The sequence below is a fragment of the Drosophila subpulchrella genome, chromosome 3L (genome assembly GCF_014743375.2).
Source record: "Drosophila subpulchrella strain 33 F10 #4 breed RU33 chromosome 3L, RU_Dsub_v1.1 Primary Assembly, whole genome shotgun sequence".
NCBI lineage: Eukaryota > Metazoa > Arthropoda > Insecta > Diptera > Drosophilidae > Drosophila > Drosophila subpulchrella.
The window spans coordinates 7,748,086-7,763,575 of record NC_050612.1 but is presented as its reverse complement, the minus strand read 5'-3'; the positions used below and the strand labels follow the sequence as shown (position 1 = coordinate 7,763,575).

Here is a 15,490-nt window from a genome sequence, read left to right as displayed (position 1 = left end):
CTGACAAAGTGACTAACAAGGCTGACTGCCTGCCACACAGACAGGCGCACAGTCAGCCTTGTTCTGGGCTTTTTGTCTTTACATTGTTTTCGAAAGTTGTTTCCGGTTCCCAGCCCCCTTGGAAACATCGGCTAAGAACGTGAGCAACATCGTAAATTACTTTGAGAGGATGATGATGTCGGTTCCTGCCGAGATTCCCATCTATGAGGGGGTAACAGGAACATCCATCGAAGTGTTGTGCCTTTTGCCTGCTTGTCAAGCCTTGTTTGTCAAATATGATTTAATTTACTGGGTCTGGGCCCGAACCCTGACAAATGACTCAGGCAATATGCGTTTGTGTACCGCTGCCTATTTACATTAATCTAATTAATTAATGGCATGATGATGGGATTACTCGGGGCTGGGAGTGTAATCCCATTGGGCAAACCAGTGTCTCTCTAACATGAATTCTTCTCTCGTCCCTGTTTGCCAGTTTCCTACGAGGAGGCCCAAATCAAATACGTCTGGAAAAACGATGAGGACACTCTGCGGAAAAGTCCCTCGCTGACCACATTAAACGCGTACTTGATCAAGAATCAAACAACGGCCTGCGATCAAAACAGCTGGAGAGGTAAGTCATTGGGATCTCAATTTGACTCGATTGCCAATCACTTCATTTGCTTATACTTTGTATTAGCCAAAGATTTTACAACCAGGAAATTTTGCTCTTTAGTAACCGTAGTGTTTTATGGTAAAATGGTATTTCTTTGTACAACATACAAAAAGGCGTATTTAAAGAATAATTTTAGGTTCTTACAAACAGTTTAGTACTCCATTCTTTGGCTTGGCTTTTGAAGTTAATTTTTTCTTGATTTACTTTCGTAGTCTCAGGCCTCGGCTAGACGTGCTTTTGCAGCTTTTACATTTTAGCAAAGAATCTACAAATAAATCCAATGCCTATCTAATGGTCTACTCTTTGTCTACCCTCCCACTCCGCCTCTCTCTTATAAAAACCAACGCTACAAAACAACCAACAAAAATATCCAAATACCAAAACAAAACAAATAATGCCCCTAGGGAACTACAGCTGTCTTAGGGTCGATTTAATCTTTACCAGAGATCGTGCATTCTATTTCACCACCGTTTTTATACCCGGCATTATATTGGTGACGTCGTCCTTTATAACCTTCTGGCTAGAATGGAATGCAGTGCCAGCTAGATCGATGATAGGTAACAATACCAAAATACCCACCAACCAATTAAAAAAAACAACCATAACCAATTTTGCCCTCGCTCTCTCTCTCACACTAAACAAAACCAAAAAAAAAACTCTTAATAAAAATACGTACTTTTAAGAATTTAACCGAACCAAAAATCAATTTTGTACGCCATTGAGAGTTGATTTTCTTTCCGCCTTTCGTAGCATTTGCCTTTTTCGATTGCCCTTCTGTAATGTAATTTGTACAATCTTATGATTTATAACTGTCACTTTTCCATTTCATTTTAAAGCGGCCAAAGTAGATGCAAAAATAAATAAGAACAAAGTACCCACCCAAAGTATGCCCACACAAAAAAGATCTTAGAGTTTAAGGTTTGCTGCATGGGTTCTGTTCCTTGAATGAGAGCCACCAATACCAATCCCACCCAAAATCTGAAAAGCAAAGCCCAAATTACCAAACACTGTATAAGTTTACATTTTTTTCAGTTCTGCAATCAGATTATAGATTAGCCAAAATAAGCCAAAACTCGGGAAATAGCATAGGCTAGTTTTAGGCCCTTTAAGGAACTTCCTTATAAATGCGTCCTCCTACCAAATAGGCCTCTATCTATCTCTCTCTCTCTCTGTCTGTCTCTGTGTGTGTGCGTGTGTTAACCTTTGGCCGAATTTGCATAATTCCGGCCTTGTTTCTTAAGGTAATTACAGTTGCCTACAGGTCGAGTTGACATTTACCCGTGATCGTGCGTATTATTTTACAACCGTTTTCATACCTGGCATTATATTGGTCACCTCGTCGTTTATCACATTTTGGCTGGAATGGAATGCAGTCCCAGCCCGGGTTATGATCGGTACGTAGCAAAATCAAAACCAAAACCAAAAAAAACAAAAGAAGATCCAAATTCTTAATGAAGCAAATAGAAAACTTAACAAAAATCGAAGTCTTCCAAATCAATGAAAAAACAATCCAAATCACAATTTAGTCGTTTACGAAAATGTAGCAGTCCAGTAAGTTCTAATCCAAATTTAAACGCAACCACGAGACAATTGGCCAATCAAAAATTAAATATATTTAGAAGTGTTTTTTAGTCTAGAACAGCATAGGAACATTCATTTAAAATTCAGTTTAGCTAGCCGCTCGATTTAAATGGATTCTTTTTCATTTCGATCCATTTCTTGGACTGATTTTACCAATGTTGATTTTCTCATTTTGTACTTTTACTTCCTGCACTCGTATTTGGTAAACGCCCAACTCCTTTGAGTCCTTAAGCATTGCATGACCTCTTAACTTAAACTAGGCAATTTTAAAGCTTTATTTTCTTTGAGAAGCTTTGGTAAAACAACATACGAAAAAACAACTAAAGCATTCTACATACTACTACATCATGCTAAAAGGCTACTCGAATTTATGTTCAAATAGATTTCGACACTAACATTTTAAAAGACAGTTATTTCAAAATACAAAACAAAATTCATAACGAATAAAAAATTATTTTAATAACAACGAACAATAAAAAACATAGTAAATAAAAAGAAAATAATAAATAATGAATACAATACAAAAACATTTACCGCTTTGTTATAGAACCCTATAAATAAATAACTACAAATCTTTTAAAAATCTGAAATCAATTTTAAAATGATCTTAAAATAATACAGCTTATTTTAGTAGTTTTATAAAATTTAGCTTTTTTATTTCCAATGTGTGACGATTTCCTAGGCCACTTATAGTATTTTGTCCTCAGCTGTTTAAGCCGAGTGGAGGGAAAATGCAATTACTGAACTCTATGATCAAAAGTGAGTGAGGGAAACCGAAATGGAAATAATGAGAGCAACGCAAGGGGAATGTCAGTCGAAACATCAGAATCCCACGTCGTTGGCAGCTGCTCCTGGACAGGAGACACAGAAATACGGACACGGCCGTATCCTGGTATTTTCCACGGCTTGTGGCACATTCCGCATCCACATCCCTGTCCCTTTTCCTGCGATGACGATGATGATGATGATGACGTGGACGGTGGCGACATCATACATGATGATTTATGCATAAGCCATATGGGCCACATGGACTAGGCAAATAGAACAGAAAGCTCTCAGTGCGTGTAATGCCAAAACTACAAAGTTGGGGCAGAGATGAAAAACTAGCAGTTGGGGATTATAAAAAGCTTAGTGCTTGACTTGACTTTAAATTGCAGTATAATATTTGCACTAAGAAGGAATACAGATAGGAATTGGTCATCACTATATTTGTTTTAAAAGTAATGAAAAAAAAGATATTGCTATGGTTATTATAAACCGTGTGTAGTTCATGAAGTTTTTATAAATTTACCTTGATAATATCGTAAGTTATGATAGCTCTGGATCCGCCAACATAGATTGCAATTTGATTCTAAACATCACTTTTGATGAAACTGGCCTGATTTACATAACTTTTGCAGTAATAATGCACTTGAGATCTTCCGCTGACAAAACGACGACAGAGCACTCAAATGGCATTGTAAAATCGAATGGGGGAAGGATAATTCTGTTTCTGGCTGTCATTGTCTGCCCAGAGCAAACACAATCAGACGACATTTCAATGACAAAGGGAAACTAAATAAATAAATAGTCAAAAAACGGCGAAATGGCTTCGGGGCAAGCGATGCCGTTTTGTAAGCCGAAGTGCTGACATTGCATGCATTTTACAGCAGCTCCTTCTTAGCATGGCAGCATCTTTTGCCTCATTTGTGACCCGCTTGGCTCTCGAGCTTTTCCTCGAAGTATTTGCAGTTGAGTGCAGCGTCGAGATTTTCCCCATTTTCCCTGTTTTATTGGTAAGAGTAGGGCGGATACCAAAACGCTGGCAAATTGAAAATCGATGTGGTTCGTGGACGCAGCGAAGCGGATGCTGAAAGGGCTCCTTTCGGCATGCCAAACTAGTTAAATTCCCCTGCATTCAGCCAGCTGGCGAATTGTTGACGCAACTAATTAGGCAACCAAGATTGATAATGTCGCATATCCAGCATCATTGGCCAATGGCATTTTTATGTCGGACGGTCATGAGCTGAATAATTAATATTAAATGCCAGCATTACCCTTGATTAATTCGATTCGGACTTTTGCTTCGGTTGATGGGGAAAAAGTTGATTAATGAAGCAAAAAACTTAGTCATTTGCAGCCAAATAAAATATTAATGGAAGGAAGGTACTTTTTAACACATCATTGTGATTAATTAAATTATTATTTTTTGCTAAAGGGCTTTTAGATTTCATATATTGAAATAATCATTTTAATCAATGAGATTAATGACTGAACGTCGGATTATATGTGAAATCATTTTTTAAACATTCATTTTCTGCAATTCTTGACTTTTTACATAAAACCATACTTTTTTTAGAATACCATAAATGCGTAATTAATTAAGCGTCACTGTAAATTGGTTTTAAAAAATAACGATTTCACCTATAATTCAACGACTAGTAATGAAATATATTTATATTAAGTCAACAGTCCTAAGATGTTAAATAAAAAGCAAAAACAAAATATAAAAACTATTAAATGACATGACGTAAAATTTTGTGTGAAATCGTTTTTTTTAACGATTTCCAGCCCTATTCGATTGGTTAATAATCTATTAATTAAATCATAATAGGATCATAGCCAAATATTTTTCTAATTTTGTAAGCAAATTTTTATCTGATCAAGGATCACTAAAAACTTAAAGTAAGAAACGAATTCACATAAAATCCAAAGTCTGATAATGACACACAAAAATATAAAAAAATTTTAAATACTTTACAAACCATATAACAATTAACCCGAAGTTAAAAACTCTGGAAAAAATAACTTACAAAACTATTCTGCTTTAAAACAACATTGACCTCCGCGACACCACAGAAAATATAAAACAAAATACATGAATCGAATGCTTAGATATAATGCCCCTCATCAATTTAGTAGACTTGTTTACTTTTCCCTAGCTTATGCACATTTATTGAACCACAAAATAAAACCGAACAAGTGAAACCAACACAGTATGACATAACGAATCCTTTTCTCCGAGTACCGGACGGTAAAGCTGAAACTAAAAACTTTTGTACATATGCCAAAACTAATTAAACAACTCAACTAAACGCCACAGAATTTATACGAATACATCCTGCCGCCCCTGACACCTCTTAAGACCCCTTTGCCCCGACCCAAAGAATGCAATGCTTTTCTAATTACGTGTCAAACGGCTAATGCAAGTTTCTCTACAATTACCATCCGCACGATGAACAACTTTGAACAACTGTGAACAACCTGAAACAACTTGAACGAACAACCGGCGAAGGCGTGACAACCATGCTGAATTTCTTCACTACCTCGAACGGTTTCCGGAGCACTCTGCCGGTTGTTTCTAATCTGACGGCGATGAACGTGTGGGACGGCGTCTGTATGTGCTTCATCTACGCCTCCCTGCTGGAATTCGTCTGCGTCAATTATGTGGGGCGAAAGCGGCCCCTCCACAACGTCGTCTACCGGCCCGGCGAGAATCCCGTAACACAGGTAAATTAAATAATCATTTAATCCGATTCACACCAGGCAGCCCCGACCCGAAAAAAAGCTAATTTCGTATGCATTTTGAAAGCAATTAAATATGAATTTTACATGAGCGTGCAAAGCCAACAAAAAACCAGAAAAAAACAAAAAACGTTATATACCTATAAAAAAAACAAACAAACCAAGCAAATAAAAACACACAGCGAACACAACAACCAACATTCGTACTATATAAGTTATTCAAGTTATTTGTTCTTCCTTTGTTTAAGAAGCCAGCAACACCTGAGCCCAAGTCATGAAACAACAAAAAAACAAAAAATATATTAAAACTCAGACAAAACAATTCGATTTCCGCCATTGTGTTGCGTCCCCCTTTCTCTCTGTCTCTCTCTCTATCCGTCTATATCTCTCCTTTTCTCTATATCTGCGTATACCCAACTTTTGATCACCTATCCGTGTACTGTCCAGTCTTATTTGATGGTCTTTAGTTAATAGAACCATTGTCATATTTACATTATCAACTTCAAAATGCTCGCTATAAAAACTCACTTTGTGTTGATCCCTTAGCATTTTGTACAACTACTTTTTAAATCTATACTAAACGTAAACTTGTGTGTCCTACGAATAACGAAATGATTTAAACCGAAACTTTCCATTTGATTTTTGTCCACACACTACTGATTTGATTTTGATTTTTGACCCATCCTATATAAAGATACTGTCTATGTATGTGTATTAATTGTGCCGATGCTCAGTTGTATTATTTGTTTGCATTTTTATTAACCCAATGAAGTGACATTTGCCCCGAGAAATGCCAACAGCCAATCCTCCCTTTCGATAGAAACCTAAACATTTCTTTTCTGTTATGTTTCAATTATTTTCTAAGTGTTGTATAATACAATCGTTCGTAAGGAAAACAATGCGTTTTATTCATCTCCAATTAGTTTGCAAATATTTTAACAAACCCAAACTTAATATGAACAATAATAAAATAATTGAAACGTTTTACATGCCCGTAGGTAGGTATGTTTATTTATGTTTTCCATTGTTTTCTAACGAAAATGAAGCCACAAAAACTAAAATTGAAAAACCAATTAAATATGCATTTTGTTTTTACGTAGGCACTTTTCGAATTAAGAACCGAACGTTCAATGCACGTTAAGCATTTTTGTTTGATGTGATTTACGAATTTGTAATCCTGTTTATGGGAATTCATTTAAGTGGCATGTGACGTGAAGAGATTACATAAAAATCAACCATATCAATAAGCTGATAGTGCCACTTAAATAAATGCCACTTTTTAGCCCCATGCATCATAAATATACCTTATATTTTAAAACGTAAAAAGACGTCTGCGTGACCGAAAAGAATCGAACATTGTTCCCAATTTTAGTGATATGCAACCATTCGAACAGCCACCAGCAAAATTCAATTTACTCTCGAAATTAGCAGCCAAGTGAGAACTGAACAAACAGTAGCGAACGGCAAACAGAAAACCAAACCAAACCCAATCAAATGACAACCAAACCAAACTTAAAGTGTGTTTTGAGTATGAACATTGTTTTGTGTACATTTTTGCAGCGTCTTCCAGCAGTACTAAGCAGGATCGGAGTAATTCTTGCAAGTCCTTTGGTAAGCTATCAACCACAACTCATGCACCACCCGCCCCGCCCCCTGAGAAACAGAAAACCTTAACAGAACCATTTAGCAGCAAACAGCAGCCACAAAAAGCCCCCAACTAAACACACTCGATCCAACTAAGAAACACACACACACACACTGTACACCCCCACCGAGTCCTTTCCCCCCCTCCCCCGACCAAACAGCGAAAAGTAATCCTAAGAAAAATGGCATGCGAATTTCGCTTTGATGAAATGCATTGAAAAAGTTTTGTTTCGATTTTGGTTTTTGTGTTTCCCCCAAAAAAAAAAAACAAACAGTGTTTAATTTGATTTTCGAGCCAAACGGAAAACCAATGAAAATAACAATAACTATAATTCAAATTTAATAATTACCTAGTAGATTCGCACTTGCTTTCAATGTATATAACTCCATACTTACTACATTAATTATTTTCATAATTTATTTACGTTTTTGTGTTTTTGAACCAATCATAAACAAACTCGTTATGTGCTTAAACACCTGACAGCCAGTTCTACGCATATTTCATATGCGTCGCATAATTGTATTTGATGAATCTATTTGCACACGACCAACAGCTGAAACGACAACTTCAACCACAACATAGAAAAACTCATGATGAAAAATAAATATAAAAAATATATATATATCAATAAAACACACTTTAAGGTCACTTACAATTGGGAAAAATGTTACGAGAGAAAATTGTAACAGAAAAGCGAAAAAACGATTACCAATTAATATGGAAAAAATTCTTTATATTCTTACAAATCGAATAAATTATATCGGAAAAGCTATAAATCAATTCTGTTATTTGCCCCTGATTTACATTTTAATTTTGGTAAATGAATTTTGCCTTGAATTTGAAATATACATTCGAATTAAGTTCTTATTGATTTTCTGACACCGCCCTCTGCCACCAATAAAACAAATATTTTTTTGGTTTACTCTACAAAAAAAGCGATATATGGTGCCGGAAATGTTGGCCACTATTATTTATGGTACTAACAAGTAGTAGCTGAAACATTTTCATTTTTGGTTGTTTTGTGTAGTCTGTGTTTGCTTGAAAGCTTTTTGTTTAGGCGTATGGTTTTAGAGCATTTTGTGCATCTGTATGTTTCTCAATAAATATAAAAACACTCATGCAATTTATAAACGAGACACCAGAAACATCGATAAATGCTCCTAGGGGTGTCCTTTTAACTGAATGGTTCAAATTACAGATACGTGTGAAACTAGCAAAATAAAATAAAGGAAAATGGGATATCTTTAAAAAAAAGTTTAAAGAAGGCATGCCACATATATTTTTGAATATTTCCAATTTTATGATATAGTGTACATTTTTGAATTCTTATACTTCTATAAACAGTTTTAAAAAATAAATAATTCAAGGCAACACCTTAAAAACTTGACTACAAGTTCAATTGTTCTAAGAATTTTCGAAAACTAACATTTTGTTTAATCTTGTGAATCTTAAAGGCGATTGCAAACATTTTAAACTGGAATTACAAAATACGAAAAACAAATCAATACGAAAAAGAAAAACAAGAGTCCAATAATTTGGGGTATTACTTAACCAACCTAACAAAAACCGCTTGAATCCAAGTAACCTCTCTCTTGACAATGCCCATCAATTAACCCAATTACTCTTGTGGCCTTCGATTATCCTGACTAAAACCACCTGTGTGTCTCTCTCCGAAAATTGTCTTTCTCTTCCTCGCGTTCGAAAACAAAAACACTCTCAAGAAACCAAAGCTCAGAACCAATCCAAAACAAAAGACTATCCCCATTCAACCAACCTGCTCTGTAGGAAATAATCGAACGCGAATTTCATGCCGCTTTTGTCCTCCGAAAAGGCAAGCGCCGCTGCCACGCCGGCCATGTCGATGATGGGCGGTGCCACGCCCATGTCCGCTGGCACCCCGGCCGCCTCCTCCTCGGTGGCCACGCCCGGAACCCCCAGGACCACCGATCCGGAGGAGTTCTTCGGCGGCGGCATGCGGTGGCAGGAGGCCCACGGCGGGATCATTGGAGCTGCTGTTCAGAATCTCCGGGCACGCTCCATAAAACGGAAGGCGGCCAGAAGTCCATCCACATCCATATCGCCCCATCCCAGTGGCAGACCCACTGAGCATATATACGAGGAACCCGGCGGAACGACTTCCGGTGTCTCAAGTACCAAGGTGAAGTTCAAGGACGAGCTGAGGGAGGAGGAGGAGCAGCCCGAGTCCACCGCCACCCTGCGACGGTCGGTGGCCACCAGCACACCGGCCTTGGTGGTGAGGATCGAGGCCGAGACCGAGACCGAACTGGAGGCGGAACCGAAGCCGGTCCAGGATGTGGAAGCCACAGAACGCCAGTTGTCCCTGCCGCTGAAGCCGCCACGCCGCAAGGCCTCGCGCTCCAATTCCCCAGCCTCCGTTTATGGCGATGCGTTCGAAAATGTGGATACTACAGTGAGTAGAGGACACACCAGAATCGCTCCCGAGACTAACCGAAAAATCCACCAAAAATAACCTTCATTCTTGTTGTTGTTTGCACAACCGACTAATAACTAACCATAACAATGTACAAAAAGCCGGAGCCAAAGAAAAACGTCAGCAAGAAGAAAGTTTGGCCAAAAGGCGAACATCGAAGTTCGCCTCCCCTCTCACTAAACTTGATTGCCTGCGGTTATTTTGATTGCCATTTGCCATTTTTGAAAAAACACCCACAAAATGCACCCAAACACCCCCAAACACGCACACTCAAAGTTGGATTTTTTGCCAAAAACTTGCAATTGAACTTTAAATGAAAGACTAACAATGACTAACAAGAGTAACTACATTAGACATGAGCAATTGGTAGCCAAAGGAAACAGAAGGTTAAGCAATTAGGGCTTAAAGTGGGGCAAAGTTGTCTTGGAAAATCGAACACAAGCAATGAAGATGTTTTCCCAACTAATTACCCCTAGCCTAAGTGATTTAGTCATTAGGTCACTGAAGAGGACACTTGCGCTCTAAGGGTTTTCATCGACTTAAACTATTAGCTATTTAAAGATAAACATCCGAATCTGGGCATTTCAGCACTGATAAAAAACGTAGTAAATCCAAGGATTTGGTATTTAATATTTCAACATTTACTTTAAATATAAAAATATTTAATTTAACAATTACAATAAACTCAATAATTTTAAAATTTAAAATTAATATGAAATTATTTTTTTTAATGAAGTTAAATATTTTAAGACAATATGACTAGTATCAAAACTAATGTTTTCTACCTTGGTTTAAATATTAAATATTTTTAAATTAAATAACGCATTATGCAGATATTTTTTATGCCTTTTCTTTTTATTAGTGATGAAATAATATTGACTATTATCTTCCAAATAAATATTTTTTTTATAGACAGAGATATTTTAGAAATATCACGAAAACCTAAGATATCAAAGTGGTGTATCAAAGTGGCGATAAACTTTTAACGTCCTCGAGATTTGCAACCAATTTCCAGCGCATAAATCACGAAACTTCCCCCAAAAGTCCCCAAGTAAATCAAACTTATCGGGATGGTGAAGGAGAGCCGGGCCGCCATCAAGATAGGAATAAGGCAAATAAAACCAACTCAAGTGGGCGTGATGAAAGACCGTGTTCCAGGCAAAACTATTTTATGGGAAATTGTGAAACGCTGACGTCGACTTCCGACAGAACCAGAGCATGAAGGAGTTGCAGCCGGGCCAGAAACGGAAAACCGTCAACAACAAGGTGGCTGAGAAAATGTTTTTCACCATTAGCATGTAAATTAAAAATGGTGTACGCGTTTAAATTGGCGCCCGGCCAGGTGGACAACGGGATGACTGGGCCGCAACAGGACAACATAATTATTCATGAGCGCCCCAAAGTGGAAAATGCCGTAATGAGCCCGAGAGCACCGGAAAAACCAACGACACGAGAGTGGAAACACAAACAAATGGCAGCGAAGGATGCGAAGGATGCGGCCGAGTCGGAGAAGGAAAGCCAAAATGAAAACGAAAACAGAACGCGTCGGTACATGCATCATAATAGCCGAAAATGTTCTCGAAAGGATGCGCAAGGATTTTCCAGCGGAAAAGTTCGGGCCCGGCATTTTAAAGCAGCGCGCTTCCCCTCGGGAGTCTTATGCAAATACGAAAAGTTCGGAAAGCCGAAAAAATTCACTAGGGAAGATACTTTTACTTCACACTTTTTCCCCCAATGCTAATTGCACTGGGCATATAAATCTTCGCTTGTCATACATTTTTCAAGTTTTTCTCTCAGTATTGTGTTAATAAAATTAAATGGCTATATAAGAACCTTCGGGACCACTTACCGAAAATGTATGAGAGCTCATATTGTTTAAGAAATCTCGCCATTTTCCTGTGAAATATTTTAGGAACGTATAATCATACGTTTTAAAAATATTGGGTCATTTCCAATATAATTAAAAGCTTTATCTGCCAAAGTTGAAATAATTGCATCCCATCAAGCCAATTTAAATCATTTTTCTCTCTTCAGATATAAAAAAATTTAAAAAATTAAAATGTATGTTAATATCTACTCTAAAATCAAATGCAATACATTTTTAGTCAGCTCTTGAAGCAGTGGTCGTTAAAAATGCCTTGTTGATTTTGAAGAAATTAACGAGAAGCAAAGTTCTGGCACAGCTACCCTGTTTAATTTAGGTCAGCCACGTTATCCGGCTCTCTGGCTGCTTAAACACACCCGCATAATACATCTTACCTAAGTAACTATTTCCTCCCAGCCCGTTTTCCCATTTTCCTGCCCTCCCGACTTTTCCATTTTCGCAACCCCTTCGGCCACCTTTGGCTGCATTTGTGCACTCGGCAAATGGCCGCCAGCTGCTGGCAAACAAAGACAAGTCAGCTGCCAGCCCAACGCCCCCAAAAAGCACCCAGCCTTCTACCCCCCGGAAAATCCACTTGATTTTTCCCCTGGTTCGTTGGCGTTTTCAGATGCAACTTGGGGTAGTACGTGCCACTGTAGCTGCAATAAATTGTAGCATACTTGCGAGCGGACGCAGTTAATTTCTTAGCCTGCCACCTACGACCCATTGGACAATTTATATACCGCTCACAAATTTTTGATCTTAATTAAGCCCACAATTTCCATGAAACAGAGCAGTAATCAGGCAGCACTTGTATTTGTTTCCTGCTGAAACAGCTGAGCCTTCAGCACATAGTGTTATTTACTAAGCTAAAAATAAATATTTATAGAGACCAACTTGTATTGTAAAATATAAATGTTACACAACTTTAGTTAATTTTTCAATGTGTGCTTGTATAGTAAACAGCCTGTATATATAGTACCATTTTTAAAGCCACAAGCTTCGATTTTACCCCAACACCTCTGCCTAGAAATATCCAACATAAAGCACGCTTTAACCCACACAATAAATGCACAAAACTCAACAGAAATTAACCTAAACTAACCCTGTATGTGTTCATACTCAATCATTAAAAATATTCGTGCTCATAAATAATAGAATGCCGCCCCAAATAAGCATCCTACATACCACACTAAACCTACAATAAACACTATTATACATTTTATAACAAAAACTTTAATATTTATTTAAGCGTTAAATACTTCATTTAGTGTTTTATTTAAATTTGAAACTTAAATTCTCATCACATTTGAGTAATTTTTAATTTCAACCTACTTAAAATAAAAACACAGCAAAATTCTCATGCCATTCTCATATCAATCAAAATACAAAATTCTATACAAACTGCTATAGCTTAAACAAAAATAACAAATGAATAAAATACTGTACGTGCAAAAAAAAATTTAGTAAAAATTTGAAAAATTTCAATAAATTCAATTAAATTGCGCTGTGGTTATAAATAGACTGCCAGGTACTAAAATAAAATTTGCTCTTCTTTGCTTTTTCAACTGCTGCCACTGACATAAAAACAATTAAATAAAATAAACATTTTAAAGCCCGTAAGTATGCTGACCTAACAATAATAGTTATATTTCAAATATTTCCGTAGTTCAATTTGTAAAAGCATTTCAAGCGCTTTTGTGATAAATTTCGTAGTGATTTTGTGCCACTTGTTTAATAAACTTTAATAAATAAAATATTTTTCTACCTTTTTTTCATATATTTTTAACATACTTATACGCTTTTTGCTGGGTTTTTGCAAAAACGAAATGCAAACAACCGAAAAATAACCAAACTGCAACTGCCAAACCAATTTTACGTTTTTTTTTTCGTATGCGTATGTGTGTGTATGTATGTGTAAATAACTCCTTTTTCACCAATTGTATTTGACTTGTAAAATTGCCAACTTGTTTGCCAACCACCACCATGGCCCAATGAAAATTAACGAATAAGTTTTTTAAATTTACCGCCGTCTATCAGGGCGAGAAGCGACGAGAGGCCGGGGCCCCGAACGAAATCGTGGCATGCACCACCTGCGGCGGCAGCAACAGTCCGTGCACCCATTCAGCGAACAATGGCTGTGCCACGGAGGTGAGACTACCCCTAATTATCAATAAAAACTAAATCTAAAAATTTGTTTCTCCAAAAAGATAAATATATAAATTCTGAGGAATAGTAGAAAATATATATACTGTATATTATCATCTTGAAACTGGTTATAGACATGTTTTCAAGATCTTAGAGTATCGTTTTTTATTATAAAAAAAATATTTTTAAAATTTCGAACTAGTTCAATCTAAGAATTCAAAGAGCATAAACAATTTAAACTGATTTTGCATATATTTTCGAAAAAACCACAGAGGTACATATTTAGATTCTTTTTAACTTTGCTACCAACTTGAAGTACCATGAATACCATCATTAAAAGCCAAGAAATTATATTTTCCAATGAGAAACTAATTTTTGGAACCCTTTTGGATAAATACTCACTACTTTCCTATTTCCTTTCAGACCTGCTTCGTCCAAGTGCGTAAAAAAGAGCCACCCCATCCGATTCGAGTGGCCAAGACGATCGATGTCATCGCTAGAATTACATTTCCAACTGCTTATGCCATTTTTCTGATATTCTTCTTTGTACACTATAAAGGATTTTCGTAAAATTAAGCATAAAACACTAAAAGTAATGCATAACATACATATATAGATACTTGAACACGCTAAATTGCCGGAGCAATGCCAGAAAAGCAGACTCGAATGCCGAGAGAATGCATTATTCGTAAAGTAATTTGTAGAGAAACATGCAAACTGACATGAAAACTCATTTGCTAAGTTCTAGGGCCTTGCAAAGTCATCTAATTTTAATGTAACAAAGGGAAACACAAAGTACATCTAATTACTCATTAACGATTATTTAAATGGCAACAACATGACAAAACCAGTGATAAAAACGTCAAAATGAAAAATTAGTTTAAACTGAGTTGTTAACGGGGAAAAAGAAAATGAATAAGTTGTTAATAATTAATATTTACGAAAGTTAAATTTATGCAAATGAGCAAACATACGAAAGAAACATTTTCGACTGCCTTTTTTAAAAATAGTAGAAACAACCAAAAAAAAAAACGAACCTTAAATTAAATTTGCAAATTTTTGCATATGCTCGAAAATGCATTAGTTAATTATACCAACCAAAGAAACACTGTCTAGCAATTGTAATATATAATATTTAAACAATTTATTAAGCAAAGAAATGTAAGCTGAAAGTACCAAAAACACGATCCAAGAAGATAAAAAGACCTAGCCTATAATTATGAAATATGAAACGCAAACCAAAAAGCTTTAAGGCTTTACCGATTTGAGTAGTCGAAAGATGCAAACCTGTTTATACACATATACATAGATGTTATATATTTACAAGCAGCTCTAGTCAAATATTATGAAATTAAAACCCAGTTTTGTTCCATTCAATTCAATGAGTTGAAGTGCCTCCGCATATGTCAAAGAGTAAACAAACAGAACACACAAATTGTTATCATCACACTGATTTTTACGTTATAATGTACTGTATATAATATTTATTTAAATGTTTAGTTAAACTCCGTTTATTTTTTCAATAAATGTTCGATTAATAAAGCAGAATTTGATCTTATCGCATCACATAATTTCATAGAAATGGAACCGCCGCAAAGTAGACCACAGTAAAAGCTTTCCTAAACTTAAATTCAGGTGAAATAA

At 36.4% G+C, this 15,490-nt stretch overlaps 1 protein-coding gene across 25 annotated transcripts in view; it reads left to right on the top strand.

The window, feature by feature from the left end:
- LOC119555452 (glutamate-gated chloride channel) overlaps nucleotides 1–15,404 on the top strand; it is a 55,222-nt gene extending 39,818 nt beyond the window's left edge. For 11 of the 25 annotated variants that reach the window (XM_037866836.1, XM_037866835.1, XM_037866834.1 and 8 more), the window contains 7 exons: nucleotides 473–610; nucleotides 1,894–2,046; nucleotides 5,508–5,722; nucleotides 7,298–7,348; nucleotides 9,214–9,813; nucleotides 13,739–13,849; nucleotides 14,270–15,404. In XM_037866836.1, coding sequence (XP_037722764.1) covers nucleotides 473–610; nucleotides 1,894–2,046; nucleotides 5,508–5,722; nucleotides 7,298–7,348; nucleotides 9,214–9,813; nucleotides 13,739–13,849; nucleotides 14,270–14,416 — 1,415 coding nt within the window. In that variant the 3' untranslated portion in view covers nucleotides 14,417–15,404. The other 14 variants (XM_037866844.1, XM_037866842.1, XM_037866832.1 and 11 more) reach the window with 11 other exon arrangements.
- Nucleotides 15,405–15,490: the final 86 nt, after the last annotated feature.